Raw genomic sequence first — 13,541 nt, forward strand, 5'->3', positions numbered from 1 at the left:
TTAGGGCAAACGATATGCCATTTGGACTAATAAGGTCGTCATGGCGTGCTAGTTTGTTTCTGCAATTACATTGCCTAAGTAGCCGTGGTGCTATCAAGATGTATGAAGTGCAGAAAACCAGGCTCTCAACCTTAGGTGCCCTGGATGACTTCACAGCTCACAGAGGCCTGCTGACCCGGCTGCATAGTCGTAGCCAGCAGAGGGCACCAACACATCTCCTTTTAAACTTTTTTTTTCTGGGAGACAGGAGCCTGTTTTCAGGAAATCCAGGAGGTGCATGTCCTGCATTATTTGTCTGTTTCACATAGAAAGAGGTCAAGTGGAATTGGGGTGTGTGTGTGTGTGTGTGTGTGTGTACCAGTGTATGGAGAAACTTTCTGTGTGTTTGTTTTGTTAGTATGTGTATGTAGTTAAACTTGGTTGCTTCTTGCTCTTCATAAAATGCAGGTCACTGGGAAACAAGTTCTTTGAAAGGTCCATGGGCTGACATACTGAAGTCATCTGTTTTATTTTGACCTGAGAGACAGAGAGGGAGGGGGGGTGGAAAGAGAGAGAATATTTTTAATCAAGGGGGAGAGCAATGGATGCCTGTTGCTCACCACTATTTTTCACCTCTCCAATCACAAAAATAACCTCTCCCCACCCCTAAAAGAGGCCCAAATTGGGATTTAAATTCACAAGTTTCATCTCCTTTTCTTTTCTCTCAGTGCAACCACCCAGTTAGAGAGGACATTTAGGGTAATTTCAAATCTATTTCTAGGGACAAATGAGATGAACATGCACAGCTTCCAATCAGGCTGTCAAAAGGAATATGATGTTCTCAAATGGTGTCCAATACATCACAGGATATTCTTGTTGGGCAGGGAGCCCATCAGATCTGTACCTGCTATTCATCTGTGGTAGTCAAGATAGTTATTTTGTTAGAAAATTATCCTAGAGACACAGGATTTTTTTGTGCAGCAACTTCATAGCTATTTTTTTTTAATCAAAGAGGTTTACCAAATTGTAAGGGAAAATAAAAACAAACCCTTTCCACTTTAGATGGGTTACAGATAATCTGAAGAGTTACAAGCCAAGGCTACTGACCCAATTTAACTGAAAATAATGAGGACTGTCTATTCATTGGGTGTAGGTGCTGAAATATGGCTGTGACTATGGCATTTATGTCAGTAATTTTACAGGTTTTCCAGGACCTTGGACACTGGAAATTTGTTGGATTTAATGGAAGACCCACAGCTAAAACTGCACACTGCTTTTCAGCATTGCTTTCCTTTCAAAGGGAGAATTTTATTTCCAATTGCTGTATGATACTCAGAGGGCTTGCACTGGCCCATCAGGTTAAGCTCCTCTTACTCTACAAGATAAATTTGTGGCAGGTGGACAGAAGGTACAGTCCCAGTGAGGGACATGCAGGAGCAGCTTAGGTCTCTGCCTCTTAGCAAAGGCTGAAGTTCATAGGTGAACCAGTTTGGGTTTCTCACAGGACGTGAACAGACAGTGGTACTCAGGTGCATGTTTTAGAGGGCTCCATGGATTTGAAAAAGCCCTTCATCCAACACTGCATCTTGTAAAATCACAAGGGAATAAGAGGGATGTAGAATATGGGACAGGATGCAGCCATGCATGGAAGTGTAGCAGCTAAGTCAGTGTCCAGCGGCAAATAGCTAAATTCAAAATCAGATGATAAAATGCCAGGTCAAACTCCCAGACTACATAAAAGTTTGAAGAGAACATTGAACTAAGGGGTCAAGCAAACCAGTTGATGATCATGGCTGCAACACTAACAAGGTGCATAACCTCTGTTTTCCTTACTCTTTGTTCATTTTCCTCATCTGTAAAATAAAATCTTTGTTTTCCAGCATCTGAGATCTCTCATGGGATGTTTTTGGAAGGGATTTTGATTAGTAATTTCTTTATATACCCTAAGAATTCCTAACTTTCTGGACTGGAATTCCATTAAATATTTGTTTCATGAGTAGTGGGACTTGAAAGCTCTCATATTATTTGAACTTTCTCAGGCAGTGAAGAGAAAAACAACGCTTTTATTGCTTTCAGTTGTTATTTAAAGTATTCCATGTAATGGAATTGTAGTAAATTTTGTCCTCAAGGAATTTAATTCTTCACAAAGGTACATATCTTTGTAGAGTCCCTAGTTTAAACACAACATTAGAATTATAAATGCTTAATTTGAATAATAGATAGGATTATGCATTATTAGCATTCTCCATTACTCTCTTTGCTAGCTGATCCTTAAATGAGTGGTTACATCTACTGTAATTTGGTTATATTCATTGATCATTCATTTTAAGCAACATCATGAAATGTTATAGGCAATAACAAATCTTATAGAAATTTTGGTTTACTCTTGGGCATAAATATGTTGTTACAAGTTATTTGTGCTTTTAAGATAGGAAAGCACTTAAGTTTAATTTCATAAATAAAATTAAAAAGATGTTTATTAGCTGAAAAATTTTTGAAAACCAGTTTTTTTTCATAAAATGCACATTCTCTTAACTGACCCTCACTTGTGAAACACTGTTTAAGAGATCATTTGAGAATGACAAATAGTATGTGTTGATTTTCTGACTTGATAATGGCTTTCCCTTTCTACATTACTGTTGGTTAACATTAGAATTATTTCTAGCACTAATACAATTATGTTTATTAAGCACTTACTATGTGGGATATCCTGTGTTTTACATGTCTTACATGCATTTTTCATATAATTTCAGAACAATTATACAAAGTACATAAGTTATTATCCCTATTTTATGAGTGAGAACACTTAGGCTTAATGAAATTAAATGTATCCACATAACATAAAGGTGTGTGCCTAAGGTTATAAAGAATTTGTTCTCAGGCAGCCTTTCTTTAAAAGGGCATCTTTATCACTACTCCTGATTGCCTTGCCTTTTTAAGATAGAGCACTTTGCAAAATGTTGCAATAAAATATTGAGAAGAATTATAAAGTACATAAAGGATTTGTAATTTTTTTTTTATTTTAGCTATCAAATCTTTCTGGAAGGATAGGGAAGGTATGATATAAATATCAAACAACTAGAGGACATGCCAATGGAAAATAGTATTAGAGGAAAAAGATTAAGAATATTTCATAAAGGCAGTATATTTTAAAGGAGAGTTCAAAAGAGTGCGGGGTTTCAAATAGTGGAGTTTGGAAAAAAGATTATATCTGCTATCAAGAGAACAGAATGGATAATTATATGAGGTTACTTAAAAAGTTCATGGAAAAATGGAATAACAAGCTCATTTAGGGGCTGGTGTTGTAGCTCAGTGGGTTAAGCTGCTGCTTGTAACACCAGCATTCCATATCAGAGTGCCAGTTTGAGTCCCAGCTGCTCTGCTTCATTTCCCTGCTAATGCACCTAGGAAAGCAACAGAACATGGCCCAAGTATTCAGGCCCCTGTCCCAAACTTGAGAACCCCATGTGGAGTTTCTAGTTGCTAGCTTAGGCCAAGTCCTCCCTGCTGTTGCAGTCATTTGGGTAGTAAACCAGCATACGGAAGATCTCATTTTCTTGCTTGCTCTCTGTCACACTGTCTTTTAAATATATATATGAAATATATATATGAAAATTCAATAAATATGTTTCATGTATTTTCATATTCATATATATGAAATATATATATGAAGTTATTTTGCTGCTAAAATTTTTGAAATTCATGCAGAGTTTTTGGTAATATGTATTTTCTAAGAACTTTTCCAAGATCCCATGTGCATGAATTTCAATTTTTTTACACTATAATAAACTTTTCATTTAATTCCACTTGTCTATTAACATTTTTGAGTATGCTCATGTTTGAAGAAAAGAATTCCAGTTTGGCCAGCAACAAATAACTGAGGAGAGATACCAGTTTCTGCCCTCAATCGTCTAGAAGCTTCAGGAGGACAGGCTCATTTTTATTCATCATTATGTTTTCCTAATATCCCCCAGAATCATCTGCATAAAGGGGACTTGAGAGAAATTAAAGATTGAAGAGAGGAGCTAATATTTCAACAGAACATTGAGTTCACTGTTGTAAGGAGTATCGACTTTGTTTAGTAGATTATAGGGGAGATCATTGATAACTGTTGGGCAGGAGGTAAAATCATCAGAGTAAGTACTTTAGGAAGACTAATTTGGCAGCCATGTGCAGGATGGGATAGATGTTCTAAAATAAGAAAGAGGTTGAATTCAGTTTGAGTTTTTAAAATATGTGTTTGGAGGGAGGGAGTAGAGGGATATAGGAAGTTTAGATCATAATGGGCACCAAATTAGAATCAGGTCAAAGGAATACATTCCTAGTGTTATGCAGTGTATTGGGGTGACTGTATTTCACAATAACATGTTACATATTTTATGAACAAATAGAAGAATAGGGTTGTGTCACAGAAGGTTAAATGTTGGTTATCCTGATTCTATCTGTACACACTGTACGCATATATTGAAATGTTCATCGCAGCCCATAAATTGTACAATTATTATCAGTAAAAAATTATAAAAAACAGACCAGAAAACTAGAGCTAACAGGTGCATGGATGCTTGAACTAAGGCAGTGTTGTGGGATGTAAAAGAGGGTGCATGGTATATTATGGAGGCAATGCTTTGAATGACATGTATTGGTTGATCTTTGAGTTGAAAAAGTCTTTTCAAAGAGTGATGTCAGCAAAGCTCTCACAGAACTACAAGGGACACAACAGAAAAGGCAGGCATGATTCACAGACCAGTCTATTTTAAAGAGAAGTTTAAAAGAGGTATCTAAAGATTACTTTAATATCTTTGGTGGAGAAATACTCTAAAAATCCATTTATTACCTTACATGCTAAAGATATTAAAAGGTAAAATGATTCAATGGTGAAGAACAACGACAACAAACACAAATCTTCAAAGAGAGAAGTTCACATTTTAAAATGAATTGGAATCTTACTTTCTATTTTGATCTTCACTTGCAATTCAGCATACCACTTGATGCTGATATATAGAATTTGTTATCAGTTGTTATCCAAGGGAATTTGCCTAAACACAGATATAAAAATCAGGCTCTGATTGTATGTCTGCTCTCTTGAGTGCTAGAGTTAAGGGTTTGATAAGTTTCAGTGTTAAAGTTTCATTTTCACATTTAGACCAGAAAAATTATAGAAAAAGAATTGCTCAGTTTTGAAAAATTTTTGCACATTATATATAGCTAGAGTGAACCTATCATTTGTTACCTAAATGAGAATCCTTTCCAGGGTAATATAGAGGGGTGGCAATAATTATACTGAGATAACCAGTGTGAGCTGGGACTATCCTGGTTAAACTAGAAATTATGTTGTACATACAGTTATATACAATGGTCTACAATGTTCTATCATTTTCTAAATAGACAACTTTTGGGTAATTCAAAGAAATTATATATATTATAGGCTTTTGAGTCATGCAGGTGATACTTCTTTAAGGCAAAAGGCAACTTTAGAGATGGTAGTTTTGATAATTCAAATCAAAAGATTATGGAGAAAATGTTATAATTATCCTAGTCAAAACAATATTAGTAAAAGAGAAAATACTGGAAGTATATAACTGAAGGAGAGCTGCATGCCATCTGTTTCATGCCACAGTATATTTACTTGATAATCTTTCAATATCTTAGAAGAATATCTCCAAAGTCAAGTACTTACATGTACATAGGTTGTAGTTGTAAATGAGATGTCTTCTGAGGTCCTTGATAGCCATAGGAGTCAAAGCCGCCTATGAAATCAACTGAAAAGAGACAATTGCCTTCCTTAGTTACCTTTTCAGAAGAGAAATATGCATGATTAAGGTCCACACAAATTACGAACATAAACTTTTAACAACCTATTAAATTAAAAGTGACTATGAAGAAAAACAAAAGATAGTTCCTTCAAGGAGGTGATTTTCTACCCCTCCACTTTGAGATTCAATTATTGCTTTACATGAATCTATTTAGTTCATAGAAGAAATTATGAATTCTCAAGAAAGCAGGACCTAGTTGGGGTAATAAAATTTACTTGCACATTAAAGATGCTATATGCCTTTTCGGCTAGTGTGGAGGTTTTTCTGCAACACATTATGAATGTTATGGCATAAGACTAATGATCACTCAAATGCATTTATCTAGCAGCAATTGTAGCCCTGGTAATAGTATTATATATTATGATTGTCAAGTACAAAGTGCTATGGTTCAGCTCATGTAAATGAACTCAATATGGCTGTCCCTGCCATCACATAGTTTACAATCTGAAGCAGAGAGTCTGAGGTAGAGACATAGATGAAGTCTAACCAAATATTTAAATGCAACACATACCCAGATATTTAAGATATAGTAAGATACAACTGTAATTACTATGTAAGATTGTATTTTCCAAAGTGACTCAACAATATCTCAAATTCTATGTTTTTATAACTGGACACTCCTCCCATCTAGTGTGGTTTGGGTCTATGTCCCTTCTTCTTGCCTGGGAGACCTTTATGGTAGCTGACTAATATAGATGACACTGTGATTTCCAGGGTAGATCATAAAAATGTCATGAATTTTCCACTTGAATTTTCAGGATGCTCTTTCTTGGAACAGTCACCATGCCTCAAGGAAGTCCAAACAAGCCCACATGTATAGACCAATAGGCATCCATGGAATGGTGTTTCATGTGATAGGCTAGCTGAGGTCTTAGCCAACAACCAGAGTGGATGTGGGACAGAAAACTCTTTTAAATAATTCCAGACCCAGGAATGGAGTCAAGCCAGTCTTGGGGACTTCCGAGCTCAGGTCCCTGACATCAGAGAACAGGAACAGCCACCCTACATGTGCCTGTTTGACTTATTCAACCACAGAATCTATGAGCAAAATAAATGATTGTTGTACACCATTAAGTTTTGGCAGCAGTAAATGGAACAGTAAGTACCAAGTAAATTCTGAAAAGTTCTGTTTCTTTTCTTTAAAGATTTATTTATCTGGAAGGCTGTGCTACAGAAAGAGAGAGAGAGATTTTTCATCTGCTGGTTCACTCTTCAGATGACTGCAATGGCCAAGGCTAGGCCAAGCTGAAGCCAGGAGCCAGGAGCTTCATCTGGGTCTCCCAAGTAGGTACAGGGACCCAAGCACTTGGGCCATCTTCTGCTTTTTTCTTAGGCATATTAGCAGAGAACTGAATTGGAAGTGGAGCAGCCAGGATTTGAACTGGTACCTATATGGGATGCCAGCATTACAGATAATGCCTTAACCCACTGAGCCACAGCACTGGCCCTGTGTTTTCTTCATTTATGGGTATAAAGGTTGTATAGTGGGGATAAAAGAGGCAAAACATCAAAATGCTAACAGGACAGAAGACAAGAAAGAGAAAGAGGTAGAGACTGAATTAGGTTGCCTTAGGATATCTGTACTTTTTCTGGTATCTTCTTCTACTGGCCTATACTACTGGTTTTTGCTCTCTTGTTAAGAGTCTGGGAGCTACAGATAGACATTAGATAAGGGTGAGAAGTGATGTAATAAATGTTTGTGCAGTGGGCAGACATAATTACTTTAAAAAAGATCTTACATTTAGAGTAGTTTTCGGTTCATAGCAAAACAGTAGAAAGTAAAGAGAATTTTTATGTATTCCTTGCCCCACACAAACACAAGCTGCCCCATGGTCACCATCCTACCCCAGAATAGTACATTTAAAAGTTATTTTTTATTGGAAATGTGGGGAGAGAGAGAGGACATTCCCATCTGCTGGTTTACCCTCCAAATTCATGAAATAGCTGGGACAGTGCCAGGCTGAAGCCAGGAATCTGGAACTCAATCCAGATCTCCCACATGGGTGGCGGAAATTCAATTATTTGAGCTGTAATTGCTACCTCTCAAGGTTTGTATTAGGAAGCTGGAGTCGGGAGCTGGAGCTGGGAATCCAAAACAAGTACTGTGGTCTGAGATGAGGCATCTTAGCTTCTATGCTAAGTACCTGCACCCCAGAGTCATACACTTGTTATAGTCACTGAACCTGCACTGACACATCAGTGTCACCCAAAGTCTTGGGTTCTTGGTGTTATATTTTCTATAGGTTTGGGGAAATGTACTACATGTGATAATCATTGAAGTATCCTCAGTTTCTTGGCCCTAAAAATCCCCTTGGCTCTGCCTAATTATCCCTCCCTCCCTACTTGTCTTTTTATTATGTCCATCATTTTGAATTTTTTTCAGAATGTGATCCAGTTGGAATTATTCAGTATGTAGCCCCTCTGGATTGGCTTCTTTCACTTAATAATGAAAGGATACTTCAAACGTTTGATTAAAAATGTGTATAATCTTTTGCTTCATTTTCCGTGAACTTGCTCAAATCCTCACACATGCATTTAAGCTTCTTCAAGGTATTTTGTGGGAAACCCTTTTTAAGGATGGAATTTCTTTTCTCTTCAAAAGTGGAATGGTATAAAGAAAAGAATAGAAACCCTGATGTCAGAAGGACTGGGGTTCACATACTGCTTTATTGTCTTGCTGTCAGTGTGGCTTTAGGCAAATCACTTGCTAACTCAAGGAGGAATTATAAAATGTTTCTCATAAATAGATATGAGGGTAATATAAGTAAAGCTCTGGATGAAAGAAGAAAATTAAGAGTCCTTCAGAAAATTCAGAATTTTCTTTAGATTTCTTCTGTGTAGAAGGAAGAGTAAAAAGTCTTAATCTAGGACAACTGTGGAACTATACCAAGTACTTAATAGGAGATGAACAAAAAGAGAGGGATACTGTTTTATAAATTCTCTATATTGGTACCTTAGCTAATACAAACAATACCAGGAAAGCTATGTAATAATTAAATGGCAACTACTAGTCAGAAAGAGAGGTCTTCCATTCACTGGTTCACTCCCCAGATGGCCACAACAGCCAAAGCTATGCCGATCCGCAGCCAGGAGCCAGGTGCTTCTTCCAGGTCTCCCACGTGGGTGCAGGGGCCCAAGGATTTGGGCCATCCTCCATTGCTCTCCCAGGTCGTAGCAGAGAGCTGGATTGGAAGAGGAGCAGCCAGGACTGTCCATATGGGATACTGGCGCTTCAGGCCAGGGCTTTAACCTGCTGCTCCACAGCACCGGCCCCTGGAAATATTTAATTATCTTACTTTCTGCCTTGATATATGTGACAGAAAAAGCCAGATGCTAAAGCTGAAGATATTGGAGTGCTCCAATGGACAACCTGAGGAAAATAAGGTGAATCTTCAAGTCCTGTGGATAGAATTAGGAGCAAAAATGGGACACAAAGCTTGAATCATGACCCTTCTAAGACATGAGAAAAATGAGGTATGTCTCGAACACCTGCTGAAAATAGAGCTGGCATTGACTGGGACTTGCTTGGTCTTTATAATTTCCATGATCTGTATGGAGTACAGTGGATACAGCCGGATTATCTGATTGGCGAGAGTAACAGGGAAGCTCTGATGGAAGGACTATAATCATTGTGATTACTAGGATCCTTTTTTTTTTTTTTTTTTTTTTTTTGACAGGCAGAGTGGACAGTGAGAGAGAGAGAAAGGTCTTCTTTTTTCCGTTGGTTTATCCCCCAATGGCCGCTATGGCTGGCGCACCGCGCTGATCCAAAGCCAGGAGCCAGGTGCCTCTCCTGGTCTCCCATGCGGGTGCAGGGCCCAAGGACCTGGGCCATCCTCCACTGCCTTCCCGGGCCACAGCAAAGAGCTGGACAGGAAGAGGAGCAATGGGACAGAATCCAGCACCCCGACCGGGACTAGAACCTGGTGTGCTGGCGCCGCAGGTGGAGGATTAGCCTAGTGAGCCGTGGCGCCGGCCGTGATTGCTATGATCTTACACATGGGCCTGTGGGAAGGAGTAGTTTCCAACAGCAGACTACCCAGTACTATGATTAGAAAAGAGGAGGCTCTGAAAGTAAGCAGGATGGATTTGTTTTTTATCATTTTACTTACAAAGGGGAATTCAAATTTAAACTAGCATCAGAAGGTATATTTTCTATAGCTTATTTTGTATCCATGCCTGAGTTCACAGCCAAGGAAATTTTGTACAGTCAATTTACATGTGCATTTATTCTCAGTAATTGGTTGTCTTTCAAAGACCCTGATGGAAAGGAATAGGAATCAGGTGGATTGTGCTGACCATTACAAAGAAGATCCGATGGCCAGCAAAGATAGACTTGATTCTTTTCACCTTTTAGAGAAGACTCCTTCAACCTGATATGGAACTTTTTGGGGTATCATATGAGTGGGTGCAGACGTGGAAGAAACTTTTTCTCTTAAAATATTGAATTACTGGGATTATCTTACATTTTAAAGATGTCCTTAATGGCACTTTGATCTGTTTCCAGTTTTTTTTCAGTAATAGGCTCTAGCAAGATTATTGTACACAGTGAAATTTCTGAGCAATGGGTCAAAAAACACCAAAGTCATCCAGTGACAGCTGTATGTTTGAGCCACAGTTCATTTATGCATTATTTAGGAAAGAATTCCTTTTAATTAATCAAGAATTTCCTTAATTCTGAAAATAAAAATAAAATCAATACTAGCAATAGTAAAATGTGTAATAGTTCTTAGTTCTTGCCCACCCCCCTTTTAGGTGCTATCATTTGTCTTCACAATATTACTGTGGAATGGGTTGGGATAATTATCTTCATTTTACAGAAAAAATATTTAGTGTTTGAGGCCAGATAGCAGCTGAGGTATTCTATTTCTTCCTAAATATTTTGGAAAAGTGTTTTCTGTTTTTCACTCATACTATTTCAGCAAATTCCTAAATGTTGTTAACCACATTTGGGATTCAATCTAAAATCTCCAGGTTTTAATATTCTTTCTATATTATTCATTCAACAAAATATTGAGTGCTGTTGTTTGTTGATTCCTCCTTTTTCTATTTTACTCTCCAACATTTTTACTCTGTTTTCTAGGAAACTCACTCCTTCATACTCTTCTGTCTTCCATCTAATATTCTAGAAAGTTTCGGCTGAGAGCAAAACTGAGGTACAAGTCTCCTGTGCTGTGTTTCTCAGGGATTGCTACCAGTGAGGTGCCTTGGTTTTCTGTAATGTTTCTTCAAGATGAGATGAAACCTTCTTGGTTTAATTTATTTATGTTGTGTATGAGAACTTATGTAGGACACTAAATAAACATTTAAGCAGTCATTTTTTCCCCTGAAAATTGTTTACCTTTTCAGCCTCATCCTGTATGACTCTGATTATAGTAATGTTTGTCAACATAATGAGGGATGTTCCCTTCATAGCAACTTAGCATATCCTCTATGCTATTTCAATACTTAATGGAATATGTGAAAGATTGAGGAATTAGCAAAGGCCTTAATTAGAATTAGAAGAAGGAGAGTCTGGCATTGTGGCATACAGAGTAAAGCCACGGCCTGCAATGTCAGCGTCCCATATGGGTGCCAGTTTATGTTGGCTTCTTCACTACTGATCTAGCTCCCTGCTTATGGTCTAGGAAAAGCAGAGGAGGGTGGCCCAAGTGTTTGAGCCCCTGCTACCCATTTGGGAGATCTGGAAGAAACTCCTGGCTCCTGAACCAGGACTTTGCACCCACTTGGGGAGTGACTCAGCAGACGGGAGACCACTCTCTGCAACTCTGACTTTCAATTAAATAAATAAATTGTAATAATTTTTAAAAAAATTAGAAGATGGAGAAAATAAAACTGTCAGTGAATGTAAGACAAAAGGACAAAGAAGTAGAAAGCAAAGCACATGCTAAGTGTTTGAACATGGGGGTGGGGGAAGGAAAAGGAGAAATTCAAAGCTGACTCACAGAAATTTGCAGGCTAAGGGAATGTTCTTACTGATAACAGAAAGCAAAGGAATGCCAGGAGGAAGCTGTTGTTTCTTTTCCTTTAGGAAATGTAGCACTTAAGTTATAACAGGCACATCCAAGTGGCAAGGTCCAGGAAATACTTGAGAAAAGGGCAATGCAAACTGTAACTCATGCAAGGTGATTGTTGTCGCTCCCTGTCTTCGTGGAGGAACGACACAGGACCCTGCGCTGTTCTTTCGTCTGCTCGGCCCTCCCCGGGTTTGCTGCTGGTTCTTCCCGGGTTGGCTACCGTCCCTTCCACCTCCGTGGAAGGGCGGTTCCCCCTGGCCACTTTCCCCACTTCCGCGGGGGAGCGGCACACCGCCGGCCGGCTCTCTCGGGGGCTGCACAGGTGTTCCCTCAGATGTTCCCCTTAGATGTTTCTCGTGCATGTTGTCTCTCTCCTCCTTTATAGTCCTCTTCCGCCAATCCCAACTCGGCTGCCCACACGCCGAGTACGCTGCTCTCCTCCAATCAGGAGCAGGATCAGCTCCTGGAGGTCATCACTCAAGTTGGCAAGAGGCAGCTGTGTAGAAGCTGTTTCCTCCTCTCCCAGCGCCATATTGTGGGAGAGCAGATGCATAGAATAAGTCTTAATTCCAGTAACTTAGTCTAGTCCGGGTTGCTCCCCACAATTGTGAGCTAGCTGGGTTTCACCTCACTCAGCTTTATTTTGCTTCATAAAACCTTTGTTGACCTGACATGTTATGAATGTACTTATGTATTAGTTGCATGCCTCCACCACTGTAATGCAAACTGCATGAGCTTTACTGTTTTCTACTGTTTACTATGGTAGCTCAGAACCCTGAACGGTGAGTATCTGGCTTATGGAAGACACTCAATTCTTATTTACCAAATGAACTGTGTAGACACTTTAGGCTGCAAAGGAAAATAAGGGCATTTACAGAAGCATGGAAGATACTAGTAAAATTTCCAAGATTAATTGGACCAAGTGTTTTATCCTACCTTCATCAGGGCTTGAGTTACAACAAAGAAAATGTTTTTTTTTTTTTTTTTTTTTGAAGATCTAGTATGTTAATTGTTGCCTGGATGCTGTGAGATATGCAAAAGAAATGTTTTGGATGCCAGTGGGAAGAAAGACATCACTGCATCTCGATGGTCAACAAGAGTGGAAAGAAAAAGGTTAGGACATGTGTTAGCATCAAGATGACTAGGCTGAGAGCATCACTCATTAATGACCACTATTAAGTGTCCCAAATGTTGATAAATGGTAGGAAAACATTGTTCTCCCTATGGAAAGTTCAAAGGACCCTAAATAGAGACACACAACTGGGAAGAAGGTAAAAAAAAAAAAATAAAACTTGTACTTGTTAATTTGTGCCACAATGGGGGCATTTTTTTTCCTCCTTTGAATGCAACTCAGGATTCTTTTAAAAATAGCTTTACCTATATATAATTTACATCAAATAATTTTGCATATTTAATGTGTATAATCTGATGAGTCTGGGCATTTGAATACCTATGAAGTCATTACAATACCTGTAGTAGACACATCTCTCACCTCCAAAGACAACTCAGGAATGTTAATCATTTTCTTTGCAAATGCTACAGTGTTTTGCTTCCTTTTTCATCTTAGTTTTCCTATCTACAATATGGGTATGTCTACATTTCTAACCAGTGGAGGCACAAGAAGTCCAATTATTTTAAATTTGTAAAGTGCCATATCAGTTTAATAGCTATGATTTAATAACATTAATGATAGTGGAAGTTAGAAATTACCAAGTAAGAGAAAAATACTTTT

At 38.4% G+C, this 13,541-nt stretch overlaps 1 protein-coding gene across 6 annotated transcripts in view; it reads right to left on the reverse strand.

Annotated features, from left to right (window-relative positions):
* Nucleotides 1-332: 332 nt before the first annotated feature.
* NKAIN2 (sodium/potassium transporting ATPase interacting 2) overlaps nucleotides 333-13,541 on the reverse strand; it is a 1,172,348-nt gene continuing 1,159,139 nt past the window's right edge. For 4 of the 6 annotated variants that reach the window (XR_011388540.1, XR_011388542.1, XR_011388541.1 and 1 more), the window contains 3 exons: nucleotides 5,657-5,738; nucleotides 4,927-5,015; nucleotides 333-516 (listed from right to left, as the gene is read on the reverse strand). Coding sequence is in view for 2 of the 6 variants with exons in the window: in XM_070073640.1 (XP_069929741.1) it covers nucleotides 4,991-5,015; nucleotides 5,657-5,738 (107 nt within the window). In the remaining 4 variants the exon portion in view is untranslated. Of the gene's footprint in view, nucleotides 517-4,924; nucleotides 5,016-5,656; nucleotides 5,739-13,541 lie in introns of those variants that run through there. The other 2 variants (XM_070073641.1, XM_070073640.1) reach the window with 2 other exon arrangements.

The sequence above is a fragment of the Oryctolagus cuniculus genome, chromosome 5 (assembly GCF_964237555.1).
Source record: "Oryctolagus cuniculus chromosome 5, mOryCun1.1, whole genome shotgun sequence".
Classification (NCBI taxonomy): Eukaryota; Metazoa; Chordata; class Mammalia; order Lagomorpha; family Leporidae; genus Oryctolagus; species Oryctolagus cuniculus.